Source organism: Triticum urartu, chromosome 2 (assembly GCF_003073215.2).
Source record: "Triticum urartu cultivar G1812 chromosome 2, Tu2.1, whole genome shotgun sequence".
Classification (NCBI taxonomy): Eukaryota; Viridiplantae; Streptophyta; class Magnoliopsida; order Poales; family Poaceae; genus Triticum; species Triticum urartu.
The window spans coordinates 456,102,606-456,122,009 of record NC_053023.1 but is presented as its reverse complement, the minus strand read 5'-3'; the positions used below and the strand labels follow the sequence as shown (position 1 = coordinate 456,122,009).

The 19,404-nt window shown below is 52.5% G+C and overlaps 1 protein-coding gene across 1 annotated transcript; it reads left to right on the top strand.

The window, feature by feature from the left end:
- The first annotated feature begins 3,865 nt into the window (after positions 1-3,865).
- LOC125541664 (4-coumarate--CoA ligase-like 9) lies at positions 3,866-5,960 on the top strand. The gene is made up of 2 exons (XM_048705013.1): positions 3,866-5,426; positions 5,497-5,960. The coding sequence occupies exons 1-2, from the start codon at positions 3,868-3,870 to the stop codon at positions 5,726-5,728; spliced, it is 1,791 nt and encodes a 596-aa protein (XP_048560970.1). The 5' UTR covers positions 3,866-3,867; the 3' UTR covers positions 5,729-5,960.
- Positions 5,961-19,404: the final 13,444 nt, after the last annotated feature.

Sequence of the window (19,404 nt, the reverse complement as noted above, 5' to 3'; positions counted from 1 at the left end):
CAATTGACTTCTGACGATATGATGTCAAAGTATAACAAACAAGTTTGGGTTAATTCAATATGATCGTTCTTCCAATGTCATGTACTCAATGTTGTTTTAGGACTATCATTACACTTAACGATATCCTAAGATCCGAAAAACATAATTACCAACAACACTTGAACTAGCCTTAGAGATAAGACTAGGAACCTAATTTTACCGTTTATCATTCTACACATGCATACGAGTTTTCCACTGAATCACATATTCCAGGATCATAATAGTTATAGCATAGAATATAAACTGTCAATTATGAACATGGAAATATAATAATACAATATTAATGCCTCCAGGGCATATTTTCAACATTAACGCAATAGGCAAGATGACACAATGTAGACAAGAAGAAATCTAGCAATAAGATCAAACCCCATCGTTTTACCCAGAGTGGCAACAATACAAATATGTGTCTTGCCCCCATTTTATAATTGGGATATAGAACATCGCAAGATTGTACCCACTATTATGCACCACTCCCTCTGAAAATCTACCAATCAATCTTGGCCAAAGAAGACAAATAGATGAGAAAGCATACATATCAACTTAATTATACAACAAAGAAACTTCAAAAGATTCAATATGATTCAGTGAACAATCTGATCATAAACTCATAGTTCATCATGTCCCACCAAACGGCCGCAAAAATTACATCAGATTGATGCCAATCACACAAGGAAGAAGGGGAACATGGTATTGAAGATCCAAAGTGAGTGGGAGAGAGATCTAGCTACTACTATGGACCCATAAGTCCCGAAGGAACTACTCACACATGCTCGTGGAGGCAGCAAGGTTGATGAAGCGACCTCCTCAATGGCTTCCCCCTCCGGCAGAACTCTGGGACATGGTTGCAGATGGGATCTCTTCGAAACAGAGGCTTACGACGGTGATAAAATTTTCCTAGAGGAACGATGGATGGTTTTGGTATTTATAGGATTTTATGGTGGTGAAATCTGGTCAAGGTGGTAACCGGGGGCCCACAAGCCCAGGTGGCGCGACCCCCCCCCCCCTGTGCACATCACTTGCCCTTGTGACTGCCTGGTGGGTGGACGCTTCCTGAACCTTTTAGTATTTCTTGTGGCCCAAAAAATCGTGTTGAATCGGCAATGTATTTTGACCTCTGTAGATATTGATATCCTGTGAAACCAAAAACAAGTAGAAAAGAAGAACTGACACTTGGCACTAAATTAACAAGTTAGTCAAAAAATTGCTATAAAAAGTATATGAAAATGATAACTTAATAGCATTTAACAATAAAAAATTATAGATACGTTTGAGAGGTACCAGTCGCCGAGATTCGCGACCAGGGACTGGTGACAGGGATGTGAAAGAGGAGGGAGGAGGTGGGGACGAGTCGGACCTTGTGGTGGCCACTGAGCTCCCTTGTAGTCGCCGCCGAGTCACCGCCTTTGTTCGCTTCATCTTCCTTTTTTCTCGTGGACGCCAGGGGTAAGGCTAGCGGAGGGGTTTGTTTTGCGGGAAGAGAGCATTTCAGTGAAAATCGGAGCGGGAGGGCTCCATACCGTGCAAGGGAACTTTACATGCGAGCGAATATGAGGCCGAATTTAGCTTTTGTTTCCATAAGGGTTTTTTTTCGAGCGAGGGCAAGCAGGAATTTCTTGTCCAACCAAACAACGGAATTTGCTGCTAGGGAATACCAAATGGCGAAGATAGGCGCCGGCGCACTAGCCCAAAGTTTCGGCCGGTCGCGGGTACGCCATATGATTCGACTATTTTAATTCGTCTGATCGTCCATACAGGTCGTTTCTTTTCTCTTCTCTGCGCTGGTGGTCCACCTATACTGCACGGAAATTGCTTGCCCCATGTGCATCAGCGCCATGCCGTGGGGTTGCATGCTGTCACGTGGGAGGAGATCATCCAAATGATGATGTGACTTCTCCAAACTATCTGCACACAATAGTTTCATTTAAAAATGTACACAGAGAATCTGCACTTATTTTTAAACTCCATTTGTATGTAGCATTGCAGCAAAACTCCACAACAAAAACCAAAAAAACACAAATCAAAACAAAAAAACCATATGTTTGTAGCATAATTTCAGTACTTTTACAACAACAAAAAACATATGTAGCATTGTACAAAAAGCTGACAACAAAAAATGAAAAAACTATGGAAGCAAAATCGCTATGTGTTTCCAGCATATTTTCTAGTATAAATTTACAAATAAAAAATCGCTCATGTAGCAGTTCGTTGGGCCATTGCAGCTTTCACGGAAGCGCGGGCCTCCATGAAGCTTTTTTCTATCGTCGGTTGAAGCTTTTTGCATCTACAATTAAAGCTTTTTTTTGTCAACAGTTGCAGATTTTTTCGTTGCACAGTGTCTTGGTTAAAGCTTTTACATATACGGTTGAAGCTTTCTCTATTAACGGTTGAAGCTTTTTTGCTTGCACAGTGTCCTGGTTGAAGCTTTTGCATCTACAGCTGAAGCTTTTTTTGTCAACGGTTTCACCTTTTTTTTCTCAGTACCTGGTTGAAGCCTTTTTCATCTACAAAAAGGTCGGCCGGTTGTAGCAAAAGAGGGTATCAGTTCGAGGGAAAAAAAGCTCGCTGGCGCCGCCTGTCGTCGCCATTGTAGCAAAAAATGTTAACCGATTGTAGCTTTCGTGGCTGTCAGTTGCAAAAAAAAAACGACGCGGTTGTAGCAAAGAAAATTTGACGTCGGCCGGCCGCTGTGTACGGTGGTAGCAAACCATGTCGCCAGTGGTAGCAAATACTTCATGGTTTGCAGCAAAAAATAATCGATGTAGCCTGCTGTCGAGGTCGCATCATCTTCACGAATGATGTAGCAAAAAAATATTGGTCGCCCGTAGTAGCAAACAGAGTGACCGGTAGTAGCAAAACAAAACACTGATTCCAGCAACAAAAATTGGCGACAAATCCAATAGTTAGTTCCAGCAAAAAAGTTTATCAGTTGTAGCATCCTCGCCACCGTATGTAGCATTTCCCATGGACGGTTGTAGCACTCCATAAAGAAAAAAGCGGAGCTGTGTATGGGCACATCCATGACGACGCTGGCCACAGCACTGCCTCGCCATGGTTGTAGCACGCACACGCCCAACTCCGGTGACAAGGACGTGGTTGCAGCAATGGCATGTGGCTGCCACCGGCTTGCCGGTCAGCGAGAAGGAGATTGGGCGAGCGCCCATGAAATCTCATGAAAGTGCTGGTCCATGCCGCCGGTCGTTCCCAGCTGGGATTTGGGAGGGGGAGGAGGGGCGGCCGCCGGCGAGTGGGATCTGCTCTAGGCGATGTGCTTTGTAGGGGACATGCCTCAAGCGCACATGGAGAGAGAGAAAAAGCTGCAGGAGAAAGAAGAACGGTTGAGAGCTGGATAAGAAGCTAACTGCACGCGGGTGGGGTCGTGTGGACGAGTGACCTGGCGTAATAAAGAGCCCTTGATCGAAAGGGAATCACACGTCACGCACGTGTCCGGCGCAAAGTTCTGCCGACGCGTCGTTGTCAAACATTTCCCATACCAAATCCATTTCATGCACCTCAGTTCGGACGTCCAAAAGAATTTTTAGAGATCAATAAAATTTAGAGGAATGTTTTTTTAATAAAAAAAACTCGACGCACACACCGTATGCATGTACAAACTCTAGGGCCGCTCTTATACAGAGAGATTTAAAGTCAAAGAAGTTTAACACAACTGAAGCCCAGAGTGAAGGTTCTTGTGTGCTTCCATATGCATGATGATAATGGACTGGATTGGACACACTCTTTGTAAGCCAAAAGGCCATGACTCAACCAAACCTTACCTACATACCACTTGTCTTGGCAACACACAAGAACTGTGTCACCGCCACGAGCATGCCCTCGTCTTCCTCTCGCCACTCCTCCTCAAAACCCCTCATCTCTACAAATTCAAGCAAAGCCGCAGCCTTCCAACTCACCACCGCCCACCAAGCCTCTCACAACCGCCAGCGCAGCATGGGTGACGCGGCCATCGCCGTCATGGAGGAGGAGGGGGAGCAGGAGCACATCTTTCGGAGCAGGTTCCCGCCAGTGGCCGTGCCGGATGGCGTCACCGTGCCGGACTTCGTGCTGGCGGGCGCAGAGGCCTACGCCGACAAGGTCGCCCTTGTGGAGGCCGCTCCCGGCGGCCGGTCCTACACCTACGGCGAGGTGGCCCGTGACGTCGCGCGGTTCGCCAGGGCTCTGCGATCCGTGGGCATCCGGAAGGGCCACGTCGTGGTGGTCGCGCTCCCGAACCTCGCCGTCTACCCCGTGGTGTCTCTCGGTGTGATGGCCGCCGGGGCGGTCTTCTCCGGCGTGAACCCCCGCTCCCTCGCCGCCGAGATCAGGAAACAGGTGGAGGACTCCGAGGCCAGGCTTGTGGTCGCCAACGAGGTCGCTTACGACAAGGTGAAGGACGTGGGCGTGCCGGTCATCGGTATCGGCGAACAGGGGCTCATGGCCGGCGCGATAAGCTGGGACGAGCTCCTCGCCGCGGCGGACCGCACCGGTCCGCCGGTGGTTCCGCTGGAACCGGTGCAGCAGTCCGACCTGTGCGCGCTGCCGTACTCGTCCGGCACAACCGGGGTCTCCAAAGGCGTGATGCTGAGCCACCGCAACCTGGTGTCCAACCTCTGCTCGTCGATGTTCGCCGTCGGGACGGAGCTGCTGGGGCAGGTGGTGACATTGGGGCTCATGCCGTTCTTCCACATCTACGGCATCACCGGCATCTGCTGCGCGACTCTGCGGCACAAGGGCACGGTGGTGGTGATGGACCGGTTCGACCTGCGGACGTTCCTGGGCGCGCTGGTTGCGCACCGGGTGATGTTCGCGCCCTTGGTGCCGCCGGTGATGCTGGCCATGGTCAAGAACCCCATCGCCGACGAGTTCGACCTATCCGGACTGGCCCTCAAGTCCGTGATGACCGCGGCGGCGCCGCTCGCACCGGACCTCCTGGCGGCCTTCCAGAGGAAGTTCCCCGGCGTGCAGGTGGAGGAGGCGTACGGGCTGACCGAGCACAGCTGCATCACGCTGACGCACGCCGGCGACGACCCGGAGAAGGGGCACATCGCCAAGAGGAACTCGGTGGGATTCATCCTGCCCAACCTGGAGGTGAAGTTCGTGGACCCCGACACCGGGCGGTCCCTGGCAAAGAACACGCCGGGGGAGCTGTGCGTCCGGAGCCAGTGCGTGATGCAGGGCTACTACAGGAAGAAAGAGGAGACGGAGCGCACCATCGACGCCAAGGGCTGGCTGCACACCGGGGACATCGGCTACATCGACGACGACGGCGACGTCTTCATCGTCGACCGGATCAAGGAGCTCATCAAGTACAAGGGTTTTCAGGTTGCTCCTGCGGAGCTGGAGGCCATACTCCTGTCCCATCCTTCCGTCGAAGATGCAGCCGTCTTCGGGTGAGTAGCCATGCATCTACATCTGCTTCGGCAAAAACATGTCATTGAGCTCGTGTGTCATTTGTTGCAGACTGCCGGACGAGGAAGCTGGTGAGATCCCGGTATCGTGCGTGGTGCGGCGGAGTGGCGCGGCGGAGAGCGAGGCAGACATCATGGCGTACGTGGCGTCGCGCGTGGCCTCGTACAAGAAGCTCCGGATGCTGCACCTCGTGGACGCCATCCCCAAGTCGGTTTCCGGCAAGATCCTGCGGAGGCAACTCAGGGACGAGTTCATCAACATGATCAAACCAGCAGCTGCTTAATAAGGATTTGCCGCTTCTTTCTAGCCCACATGCATGCACAACAACTACTCCTATATATCTTTGTTATTTCAGAATTGGGAGTGTCCACTTATATCTCAACACTTGATTATATACAGATATGCTAGTTGACACTTTGGCAATCGATTGATTTCTTTTGATCAATTGCCGCCTGCAATCTCCTCTCTTTTTTACTGGCCTTTGGAAATAATAACAACCATTTGAATATCAAAAACAGGAAGAGTCACATGGTTTATCTTTTGAATGCATGCACACATCTTATCATTTGAGTCCTTTTACAGTACAATCTAACTATTTTGGTAATTTCATTTTCGTGATTCAACGGTGGAGATAGGGCAATACTACATATGCTCCACCCATGTTTTTTTATCTTAGCTTTCAAATTTGAATCTATTTTATCTTTTGAACCGAAAGTTCAAATTAAGCTTCGTTTGCATATTTGTGTTCTTTGCGATGAGAACTTTCGAACAAGACCCCTCTTGAATACATTTCTACAACTTCTAAAATTGTACTAAGTTCCAAATATTAAAACATAATAGCCATAATATTTAATTTTACCAAGTTTCATTCCCTTTGAGGGTTTAGAGTTCACTGTTTAGGGTTTAGGGTTTAGGGCTTGGGTTTGGGGTTTAAGGTTTGAGTTTCAAGTTAGTATTTGAAATTTGTGAAATTTTAAAACTCGTCAAAATGTATTCAAGAGTGGTCTTATTTGAAAGCCCTCATCACAAGTAACACAAACATGCAAATGAAACATACATTGGACCTTTAATTCAAAAGATACAATAGATTCAAATTTAAAAGCTAAAATAAAAGCATGGGAGGTTAGATGGGTGGAGCATGCCATCACCGCCAAAAATTGCATGACAGGGCCCACCCAAAACAATCAATGGACTAATCCATGTACGGGACCTCCCATGCATTAGACAAAATCCACTCTCTAGATGAAACTACAAGGAAGAAAAGGGAAGGTGGATTTCAGAAATTACGGACATATTACTACCAACTTGCACTCTCCCAATAGGCCAATGTGTACAAGAACAAGCCAAACATAGTGTAACTTGGAGCATCTCACTAAAAAGTCCTAAACTTTGAAAAAACACTACCATTTCTTAGGATTTAAGTATGTCTAACTCATCTCCAAAAGACCTTTAAGTAAAAAAAGTTATGAGGCCAAACCCCAAAAAGTCCCCTTCGCAAAAGATAGGGGCAAGTCGACAAAGCCCCAAACCCACCCCAATCGGTCCGAATTCGGCGAGAGTACATTTCTGGTTGCAATCGCCACAGTGATTCCCGTCTCCATGCCCCCTCCAGCCACTCGCTGACTACCCCGCCCCCTCGCCACCAAGCCCATCCTCATCATATCCGGGAGTCCGATGGCACGGAAACCTCTGCCGAGCCCACGACACTGTTGCCTACCTCTCTCAATGCCAAGCTATGTCCAAGCTGCCTCCGAGAAATGACCCATCTCCTTCCCGCCACCATGTCCTCGTCCCACCACCAGGGAATCGGATGTCAGCAACCATGCTTGACCCTGGCTTGTTTGCAACCACATCGACTCTGCCATCGGCCATCGCCACCTCCCGAGCCAAGCAGCCACGAGTTATCGTGTCACACCCGAGGTAGCTAGCAAGGGCAACGGTTGATGCGCGTGCCTTCGGATATCTTACCCAAGCTCTCTCCCAGAGACTGTGTAGTTGGACAATTCACCCAGCTTGCCCCCGTGTGTCCTCCTCTCCCATGTTTGCATTCTATTTGACAAATGGACGACGAGGCAAATTTCTTCTACTTCCCCTTTTATGTGCATATTTCTAACCAAGTGGGGGGGGGGGGGGGTGTTGATAGATGAGCATGCTTGTTCAAGAGTTATTCGGTGAATAATCGCCAAGAAATGCTACATCAACGGACCTTCACGGGCTTATTACAGGGTAGGTTTGAAGTAGCAAATCATGATTGGATTAATGGGGAGGGATGGGCCCCACCCAGCTGAAAATCAAGAGGGGGCCAGTGTAACACCCCGGATGTAACTTTCCCTATTTGTACTCCAACTCTTGCCGTTTCCGGCGTTAAGTTATATTTATTTCTCGGGTTCGGGTCTTTGTCTCCGTGTGTTGTTTTCGTTTGTCATGCATCTCATATCATGTCATCATGTGCATTGCATTTGCATACGTGTTCATCTCATGCATTCGAGCATTTTCCCCGTTGTCCGTTTTGCATTCCGGCGCTTCGTTCTCCTCCGGTGGTCATTTCTAGCTTTCTTTCGTGTGTGGGGATTAAACATTTCCGGATTGGACCGAGACTTGCCAAGCGGCCTTGGTTTACTACCGGTAGACCGCCTGTCAAGTTTCGTATCATTTGGACTTCGTTTGATACTCCAACGGTTAACCGAGGGACCGAAAAGGCCTCGTGTGTGTTGCAGCCCAACACCCCTCCAATTTGGCCCAAAACCCACCAAACTCTGCTCCATGTCCTAGAGCGTTCGATCACGATCGCGTGGCCGAAAACCGCACCTCATTTGGACTCTCCTAGCTCCACTTATGCCTATAAATAGCCCCCCCCCCCGTTTTCGGATCTCTTCTTCCTCCCCGAAACCCTAGTCTAAAAAAACAGATCCCCGCAACGACGGACGTGTCCGCCCCCGGCCGGACAGCGTCCGCCGCCGCCCGCGCCCAACCGGGCGTTGCCACGTGGCCCTCGCCACTCCGCCGCCGCCGCGGCCCGGGAGGCCCGTAGCCACGCCGCCGCCCGGGTCATCCTCCGCCGCCCGCGCCGCCCTTCTTCTCCGGCGCCAACGCCGCCTCCTCTCGCCGCCGACTCGCCGGCCGCCTCGCCGACACGTGCCGGACCCGGCCCTCGCCGACACGCGCTGGACCCCGCCTCGCCAAGCTCGCCGCCCCGCCGCCAAGCCCGTCGTCGGCGGGCCCTGCTCCGGCCGCCGCCGACCCCGTCGTCCGGCAGCCCTCGCCGGCGCCGACTCCCTCCTCGCTGGAGCCCTGCTTCCTCGCCGGAGAGCTTCGGTGAACAGTGCCGGCCGCGCCTCGGTTTCCGTGCGAAACCCTAGATCTAATCCGAGAGGTTGATTTTTTTGCTAAGTCCCAGGAATTTTCACTTCATATGCTCCTATTCGAGGCCCCGTAACTTTGCATCCGTAGCTCCGATTTGGGCATATAGTATATCAAAATGTTTGTCTCGACGAGTACATCATTTCATTCCATTGCATCATTTTCATTTGAGCTCATCTTGATGCCAAAAATGCTGTTAGAAGGAGGCTTCGTGAGTTAATTGTCAGATCTGCTAGTTCATCTTAGACTTTTGTCATTTTTGCCATGATTGTAGTGTGCATGCTATGCCTGTGAGTCCTTCATATGTTTTGTTAAGGATTTTGTCTTCTTTACAGAGGTGCAACCCATGCATTTTTAGGATGTGTGTGGTGACTTATGCAAGCTTGCAAAGTGAGGCACCCGGGAAATCTGTTTTCAGAGACTTAGTTGTTTTCACTATGTCTGGGATTATTTAGTTCATGATGCCATATGTTCAACTTGTTTCCTAGTGATCCGTGCCTCTTTTGAGGATGATCAGTAAGGAGTTTTGTTAATCATGTTATGCTCTATCCATCCATGTCTTTGTTTGCAATTATGGAGCACCCTAGCTTGAGTCAATCGAGCTCTACTTTTGTGGTGAATCTGGGCAGATCGTCAACTCGTTTGCGATTTTGCCGGCGTTGTTGTAGTTGATCCGTGCATGCTATGCCATTGTATAGCTAGTAATTTTGTGCCTTCTTAATGGATGTATGCTTGCCTTGCCATGACTTGCACCGTGGTGAGTGCATCGAGCTCGTTTACATGCCTTCGTGAGTTATATTTCAGCATGTCTCAGTTTTCACTAAGTCTGAAAACTGATTTATGTTTTTAGCTATGTTCGTGTGCCCGTTAGTATATTTTGTGAACCCTTTTGGCCCCAGGTCACTTTGGGTCTTTTGTTAAGATTGTTGAGTAGCTCCATGCCATGTTCTTACTTGTCTCTAATCAGGTCATGTATCATGTTGTTTTGCTGCTCCGAAGAGGGCTTCGTGATCTGAAATTTCAGACAAGTGTTAATTTCACTAAGTCTGAATCTGTTTTGCATTTGCGTTTTTGCCATGCTTGTTTGAACCTCATAATGGATGAATTGGCCGTAGCTCAGTGCTAGACTTTTGTTAAGCATCTTGTGTGCATCCCTGCCATGTCATTTTGTTGTCATGTTTGGTGCTGTAGCATGTTCATTCTCATTGCATTTAGATGCCTACTTGCTGTAAATCGCAGACCGGTGTCAATTTTTAAACGCTTGCCATTTCCAAACCGTAACTCCGATTCCGGCGTTCTTTATATCGTTTTCAAGCGATTTCATCTCATCTTTCCAGTGGCACCCTTGGAATTCCAGGCCAGGTTCATGCATTTCCTGTCATATCTTGCATTTTGCATCCCGCATCGCATCCCGCATAGCATATTCATTTCATCATATTGCTTGGTCTTGCACGTGGTTGATTGTATCCTTGTTGCTTGTTTGTCTTGTTGGGTAGAGCCGGGAGACGAGTTCGCTACCGAGGAGCCCGTTGAGTTTGCTTGTGAGGATCCAGTCAACTCTGACAACTGTGCAGGCAAGATGATCATACCCTCGAAATCACTACTATCTTTGCTATGCTAGTTTGCTCGCTCTTGCTATGCCAATGCTACGATGCCTACCTTTTGCTTGTCAGCCTCCCAATTGCCATGTGAAACCTCTAACCCACCATGTCCTAGCAAACCGTTGATTGGCTATGTTACCGCTTTGCTCAGCCCCTCTTATAGCGTTGCTAGTTGCAGGTGAAGATTGGAGGCCGTTCCTTGTTGGAACATTTATTTACTTGTTGGGATATCATTATATTATCTTGTTATCTTAATGCATCTATATACTTGGTAAAGGGTGGAAGGCTCGGCCTCTCGCCTAGTGTTTTGTTCCACTCTTGCCGCCCTAGTTTCCGTCATATCGGTGTTATGTTCCCGGTTTTTGCGTTCCTTACGCGGTTGGGTTATAATGGGAACCCCTTGATATTTCGCCTTGATTAAAGCTTGTCCAGCAATCCAACCTTGGTTTTACCATTTGCCACCTAGCCTTTTCTTTCCCTTGGGTTCTGCAGACTCAAGGGTCATCTTATTTTACCCCCCGGGCCAGTGCTCCTCTGAGTGTTGGTCCACCTGTCAGCTGCCGGTGGCCACCAGGGGCAACTCTGGGCTGGCCTACCCGTACCTAAGACAATCTGAGTGTGCCCTGAGAAAGAGATATGTGCAGCTCCTATCGGGATTTGTCGGCACATTCGGGCGGTGTTGCTGGTCTTGTTTTAACCTGTCGAAGTGTCTTGAGTTACCGAGATACCGAGTCTGATCGGAACGTCTTGGGAGGAGGTCTATTCCTTCATTGACCGTGAGAGCTTGTCATGGGCTAAGTTGGGACTCCCCTGTAGGGATTGAACTTTCGAAAGCCGTGCCCGCGGTTATGGGCAGATGGGAATTTGTTAATGTCCGGTTGTAGATAACTTGAACCTTAATTAATTAAAATGAATCAATCGTGTGTGTTACCGTGATGGCCTCTTCTCGGCGGAGTCCGGGAAGTGGACACGGTGTTGGAGTTGTGCTTGTGCAGGTTGTTCTTCTAGATTCTCGCTCGTGCTTTGCCTTCTCTTCTCGCTCTCTTTTGCGTATAAGTTAGCCACCATATATGCTAGTCGCTTGCTGCAGCTCCACATACATTTGCCTTACCCTTCCTATAAGCTTAAATAGTCTTGATCGCGAGGGTGCGAGATTGCTGAGTCCCTGTGGCTCACAGATACTATAACTCCAGATGCAGGTCCAGGTGATTCCGCTCCAGGTGACGAGTACAAGCTCAAGTGGGAGTTCGACGAGGACTCTCAGCGTTACTACGTGTCTTTTCCCGATGATCAGTAGTGGTGCCTAGTTGGGGTTCGATTCGGGGCCTTGTCGCATGTTGGGTTCTTTTCTATTTTGGCGTCGTAGTCGGGCCATGAGTGTTTGTATGATGGATGTTATTTATGTACTTTGATGTGACGTGGCGAGTGTAAGCCAACTATGTATCTCCCCCTTTTGTTATGCATTACATGGGATGTTGTGATGATTGCCTAACTTGCGACATTGCTTTCAATGCGATTATGTCTCTAAGTCGTGCCTCGACACGTGGGAGCTATAGCCGCATCGAGGGCGTCTACAGCCAGTTTGATTAGTTGGGAGGGTCTGGTGAATGCCCGTAGTAATCTCGTGCATCTAGCATTTTTTATTATCACCCAAGGAGGAGGAAGACGAAAATGACTTCAACATGGCCTTGCCAGAATAGTTGAGTAAGGAGAAGGAATAAATATGAGGTTGAACCTTTTCGGGCGAGGTTCCGGAATGTCGAGGGAACTGCACATTTAAAAAAAAGGTGCATTGTTGACACCAAGGTTTGAATTAACACGGCATTGGAAAGTAGTTTAATTGGAGTTAAGCTTTGGGTATCGGTTAGAATGTAGTCTCTTATCGATTTGGGTTGTTATATAACGAGTGAAACCCTAACGATATAGATGGAAGTCTTTCTAGCCGCCGCCTCCTCCTCCAAAAAAGCTATGGTTTTTGCCTCCCGCCGGCACTGCCGCAGGTCCGCCTGCTCTCCAGTGGCCCTAGGGCCATGGGGCGCGGTGGATCTCGGCAAGGGCCGGTAGGAGGGCTCCGCTTTTAGTCATTTCTTTCAGTTTTGTTATGGTTTGTGTCCTGCTCAGGAAGACAAGACGACGATGGATCCCTGAAGATGGAATAAAAGTCTCCCCGCCTAGCCCCCGTTCCGGTAGTGCGTCTAGCACCGTTGGTGGGCGTGTGGAGGTGTGGCTCCGGCGGATCTATCTTTGGTGGATTTGCTCGGATCTCGTCGTTGTTCGTCTACGTTCGTGTGTCTTCGGATTGGATCTTTCTGATATACGTTATTCTTCATCTGCGGTTGTTGTTGTTCTGGTGCGCTGGTCCTACGGGGCCTGACAGCACGACTTTCCAACTATCTACTACAACAAGTTGTGCCCGACTCCGGCGATGGAGGGGTGATGACGGCGGCGCGCCTTCGGCTCGCTTTAGTGCTTGTAGTCGTCGTTAGGTGGTCTACGGATCTGGATGTAACTTCTGTTATTTCTGGTATTCGTTGTACTGCCATATGATTGAAGATGAATAGATTGAAAATTTTCTCGAAAAAAACTCACGGTTTTTAGGTGTTAAGTTTTGGGCTTCGACAAGAGATGCCCTTAGAGCATCTCCAACAGGCGCCGGTCGCGCCGCGCGCAAAAAACACATATGCCGCGCGCGCATCGGCTGGTTTGGCGCGGCGCGCTGCGCCCGCTCCAGCAGCCGCGCTAAAATGCAGCGTGCCCGCCGCTCCAGCAGCGCGCAAAAAAAGCAGCGCACGCTCATTCTAGGTTAAATGTTGGCATTGGAAAATAGATAGATTGCATAGATTTATACAAAGGTATTTTACATCCGAAACATAGATTGCATAATAATTAAAAACGACAAACGATAAAAAACGAGATAGATTGCATAAAAAAAACTACTCTAAGTCGCTATCATCACTATCATCACCATTATCCTCCTCGGCGGTGTCGTCCGAGGTATCCAGCCAGATGTCCAACCACCGATCATCGTTCGGCGTGAAGAACGACTGCCCATCTGCTGCAACGAGATCGGACTGCGTGTTCGCCAACGCCTTGCGCCGACGCCTGTCCAACCACGCCTCGCGGCGCCTTCGCGTGTCCTCCTCGCGAAGCCTTGCCCAGTAGGCCTTCTCATAGGCGACGTCCTCCGGGTGGCGGTTGTTGGCCCAAACTATCTACTGGCAGAACTGCCGAGGATCAGAGGCACAGACGATCTATACTGCAGCTAACTGAAGCTAGCAGGACACAAGTGAAGCACGCACACAGTCGTTGTGGAGATGCTCACGTAGTGAGGCTGGTTGTAGTACTACTACTCTTGGATTGCTTTGGTGCTAACTTGAGTGAGTTACAACGAGAGGGGTGGTGCTGTTTATATAGCACTTACAAACCGACATATGAGCTGCTTGAGCTCAGCCCTTACATCATCAACAGCTTCTACGTCACTGCTGACCTACAATAGTAGAAAATCAAAATGATCTTGCCAACTTACTGCTACTGCCTTCATAGCTAAGTAATCTGCTACTACTGGTGCATGCATGCTGCCGACATGCAGCCTTTGGAGACAAGTTTGACACAACATTCTCCCCCTCAAACTTGTCGAAGAAGCTTGGTGCCCATGATCCCAACCTTGTCGCGTAGTTCCTGGAACCGGACGCGACCAAGTGCCTTTGTCAGAATGTCCGCCTTCTGCTCACCAGTCCGGATGAACTCCACGATCACCGTACCCTTCTCGACGTAGTCACGTATAAAGTGATAGCGGAGATCGATGTGCTTGCTGCAGTCGTGAAGCACTGGATTCTTGCAGAGAGAAATCGCCGACTTGTTGTCGACGAAGATGAGCGCAGGGGCTGTGTCCTGATTTAGCATCTCGCCGAGAAGGCGAGCAAGCCAAATGCCTTGACAGGCTGCTGTAGCTGCCGCGATGTACTCCGCCTCGCACGAAGATACGGCGACAACCTTCTGCCTCACCGATTGCTAGCTAACGGGACTATTCCCGAGAAGGAATAGTATGCCCGAGGTGCTCTTCCGGGAGTCCACATCACCAGCGTGGTCGCAGTCGCTGTACCCGACCAAGCTCTCGCCGTCGCCACGACGATACACGCATCCATGCGTGAGCGTACCCGCGATGTACCGGAGCAGGTGCTTGACGGCAGCGAGATGATCGCTTGCCGGGGCTTCCATGAACCTACTCAGGTATCCGACAATGAACGTGATGTCCGGTCGGGTGTGCATGAGGTACCTGAGACTCCCGATGATGCTGCGGTAGAGTGTAGCATCCACCGCCTTCTCGGAGCTATCCTTGCTGAGCTTCAGCCGTGCCTCCATTGGAGCGTGCACGGCATGGCAGTCCTTCATGCCTGCTCGTTCAAGCATCTTGGTGGCGTAGGCCGTCTGCGTGATCGTAATGCGACCACCCTCCTGGTTCACCTCCAGCCCGAGGTAGTACCGGAGCAGCCCGAGGTCGCTCATGCTGAAGAGACGATGCATCTCTCCCTTGAAGCGTCGAACCTCTTCGGGCTCTGCCTCGGAAATGACCAGGTCGTCGACGTAGATGCCGATGATGAGCAGCGTGTTCGTGGTGCCACGCGAGTACAGGCCGTGCTCAGAAGCGCTGCGTGAGAACCCAAGGGATGCGAGGCTTGCATCGAGCTTGGCGTTCCACGCCCGTGGGGCTTGCCGGAGACCATACAGGGCCTTGTGTAGTCGATACACGCCCTGCTCGTGGCCCTTGGCAACGAACCCGGGTGGCTGGGAGACGTACACCTCCTCGTTTAGGTCGCCGTTGAGAAACGCCGACTTGACGTCCATATGGTGTACCTCCCACCCGCGGTGAGCAGCCACGGCAAGGATGAGCCGCACGGACTCCAGCCTTGCCACCAGAGCGAAGACTTCCTCGAAGTCCACTCCTTCACGCTGCACGTAGCCCTTGGCGACAAGGCGCGCCTTGTGCTTGACAATGGCGCCGTGCTCGTCCTTCTTCACCTTGAACACCCACTTGAGCCCGATGGCTCGGTGCCCAGCAGGCAGTGTGGTGAGTGTCCAAGTGGCGTTGTCGTTGATCGACGCCAGCTTGTCCAGCATCGCATGGCGCCAGCAGTCCTCTTGCTCGGCCTCCGCGAATGTGGTCGGCTCCTCGCCGGCCATCAGATGCAAGACGTCGTCGTCATCAACGTCCTCTCCCTCGGGTTGTTGCGGTGTTGCCGCAGCCTCGCCGAGGAGATCCCCCATGCGCCGAAACCTGTGGGGGGCGCCAACGCTGTCGTCAGCGTCGAACTGCTCCGACCTCGCCGTTGGCGGGGTTGCGAACTGCCTCCCGGGACCCACCTTGCTTGACGTCGGGGTGTCCGGGGACAATGTACCCGGGGACGGTGTTCTCGGGGTTGCGGTTCCCGGATCCACACTTCCCGGGCTTCCTGGGGTGGAACTTCCCGGAGTCTTGTTTCCCGGGGTCCTAGAGTACATCGGGTACTCCACGGTGAAGGAGCTGCTTGCCGGGGCCTCCCCCGACGCCTCCCAAGTCCATCGCGCGTCTTCGTCGAAGATGACATCGCGCGAGACATGCACATGCTTTGAGACGGGGTCGTACATCTTGTACGCCTTAGAGCCCGTCTCGTAGCCCATGAACACCATTGGGGTGCTCCTGTCGTCGAGCTTCTTCAGCTGTGGGCGCGTCATCTTGACGTGCCCGACGCAGCCAAAGGTGCGGAGGAAGCGTACATCGGGTTTCCTCCCATACCACGCCTCGTAAGGTGTTTTTCCATCGACACTCCTTGTGAAGGAGCGGTTGAGGATGAAGACGGCTGTGAGCACGGCCTCCCCCCAATACGTGCTCAGCACCTGCTTTGCCTTGAGCATGCAGCGTGCCATCCCGAGCACCGTCTGGTTCCTCCACTTGACGACGCCATTTTGCTGCGGCGAGTAAGGGGCTGTGAGGTGACGTTGCACCCCTTTCTCATCGCAGTGCTTGTAGAACGTGGCCGACGTGAACTCGCCGCCACGGTCCGTGCGCAGCACGCGCAGCTTGTGGCCACACTCGACCTCTGCTGCCATTTGCTGCTTGACGATGGCTCGCTTCGCCTCATCCTTGGAGGCGAGGAGCAGCACCCACATGAACCTGCTATAGTCATCGACGAGCAGCAGGATGTAGCGACGCCCTCCTGGCATTGCCGGGGTGATTGGGCCGCAGAGGTCCCCATGAACCAGCTCCAGGGGTTTCTGCGCCCGATAGCGTGCCTTCTCGGGAAAGGGCAGGCGCCACTGCTTCCCGGCAAGACACGCATCACACAACTCGTCGGCGTGCTCGATGTGAGGTAGCCCATGAACGAGGTTGCCTCGCGCCATCTTCCGCAACCCGTCGAAGTGCTGGTGTCCTAGCCGGGCATGCCAACGCCACGCGTCGGAGACATGGCCCACGGCAAGGCACACAGGATGCACGGGTCGAAAGAAGAGCTTGTAGAGGCGGTTTGCCGAGTGGGTTACCTCGATGAGCAGCCTCTTCTACTGGTCGCGCATGGTGAGAACACCGCGCCGGATGCCGATGTCGAACCAGCCCTCGTCGAGCTGTCCAACACTCACGACGCTGCTCTTGAGCGCCGGGATGAAGTAGACGTCCGTGAATGCCCTATGATCACCCCCTTTGTCGGCGAAGGCGACGGTCCCGCGCCCGTGGATCTCCACCACGGATCCGTCCGCGAACCGCACCTTCCCGGTGATTGAGCGGTCCAGCTCCACGAACGCGTCGACCGAACCAGTCATGTGGTTCGTGGCGCCGGTGTCGAGGAACCAACCCTCACTTTGCTTGCCGCCTGCAAGCGTGGGCGTGGTCACGACTCTCTCCTCGTTGAGGAAGACGTAGCCGCACGCACATGCCGTGGTCAGGGAGCCATCTCCCGTCAACACGGTGGACCCCGAACACTTTGTTGTCGGGGTGCGGCTGACCTGAGTCTCCGTGCGCTCCTGCACGGAGTCGATGGTTGCCAGCATCATGGTCGGAGCATGGTCCGCCATATGCGTCGTTGCCGCGCCAACTTGCGCGACCTCGTTGGGTCCCGAGTTCAGGGACGCCGTCGCCGGGGTGTGGCTCCCCCACACCCGAGCCTTCATCGCCTCCCAGTCGACAGGCCCCGAAAACGTCGTTGTCGAGGTATGGCCTGTCACTGGAGTGATGGTTCCCGTGGACGGGTTCCGCGCCTCCTGCACGGAATGGGTGGTTGTCGGAGCCGTGGTCGCGAGAGACGATGTGCTCTCCTGCACGGGCTCCACTCTTGCCAGCATCATTGCCGGCCCGCCGTCCACGTCAGCTTGGACGAGGTTTGTCATTGCCGTGGCTGCCTCGTCGGCTTTCCTCCTGCGGCAATCCCGGATCCAGTGACCCGGCATGTTGCAGTAGCGGCACTTGCCACCGTTGCTAGCGCCTCGCCCTGCCTGGCTTGGCTTGCGACCGCAGTTGCCGCTGCCGCTCTGGGCGCGGTCTCCGCCTCTGCCGCGACCTCTGCTTCCCGTGGGGGCGCCTCCCCCACTGCCGGAAGAGCCATCGCGGCCGCGCTGCTGAAGTTGCGCGTCCCACTGCTCCCTGGTGAGCAGTAGTTTGCCGCCAGCACGGTTGTCGGCTTCGTCGCCGCGCTCCTCGACGACCTTCAGCCGCCCTACCAGCTCCTCGATCGTCATGGTGGAGAGATCCACCAAACTCTCGATGGACCAGGCCAGTTGCTTGTACTGCCTGGGGACGACGCGGAGGAACTTGAGAATCACCATCTTGTTGTCGATGGGCTCCGAGCGTTGCGAGCTCGTTGACGAGACCTTGCAGCCGCAAGGCGAAGTCGTCGACTTGTTGACCGGCCTTAAACCGGATCTCCTCGTACTGGAGGCGCAAGGTCTGGGCCTTCGACTCCCGTACGCGCTCCACGCCGATGCGCAGAGTCTTGATGGTGTCCCATGCTTCCTTGGCGGTCTCCTTGGCGCCAAGGGTGAGCACCATCTCCTCTGGGACGGAGCGCAAGATCGCCTCCATCGCCAGCCGGTCCTCCTCATACTCGACATCGCCGGTTTCCACAGCTTTCCACATATGCCGCGCCTCCATGATGACTTTCATCATGAACAACCAACTGGGGTAGTTGGTCCGCGTGAGGAGAGGGAAGGAGGTGCTGGACATGCCCACGTCACGCACGGAGCGTGGCGCACCCAGCTCACCTCCCGGCCTGCCTCGCAGCGCGAGCGCGTCCGCCGCACGGGTGTCCTCAGCCGAGCTATGCTCGGCGGTCTTGGAGCCGTCGCCGGCGACGCCTTCCTTCGGCATATGCTTCGGCATAACCTAAGGCTCTGATGCCAATTGTTGGCCCAAACTATCTACTGGCAGAACTGCCGAGGATCAGAGGCACAGACGATCTATACTGCAGCTAACTGAAGCTAGCAGGACACAAGTGAAGCACGCACACACTCGTTGTGGAGATGCTCACGTAGTGAGGCTGGTTGTAGTACTACTACTCTTGGATTGCTTTGGTGCTAACTTGAGTGAGTTACAACGGGAGGGGTGGTGCTGTTTATATAGCACTTACAAACCGACATATGAGCTGCTTGAGCTCAGCCCTTACATCATCAACAGCTTCTACGTCACTGCTGACCTACAATAGTAGAAAATCAAAATGATCTTGCCAACTTACTGCTACTGCCTTCATAGCTAAGTAATCTGCTACTACTGGTGCATGCATGCTGCCGACATGCAGCCTTCGGAGACAAGTTTGACACAACAGTGGTGGCGCCACTCCGCCATGACCCGCTCGTCCTCCTGGGCGACGAGGAGGCGGCGCTGCCGCTCGGCGTGCTCCGCACGGTCTTGTGGCGTGTTCAGACGCGGCGGCGGGGCACGGTCGAGCGCTTGCTGGAGCGTGTAGACATCTTGGAAGTTCATCTGGCCGCGCGGCCGACCTAGACGCCACGCCGCCGCGTCGTACGCGCGGCCGGC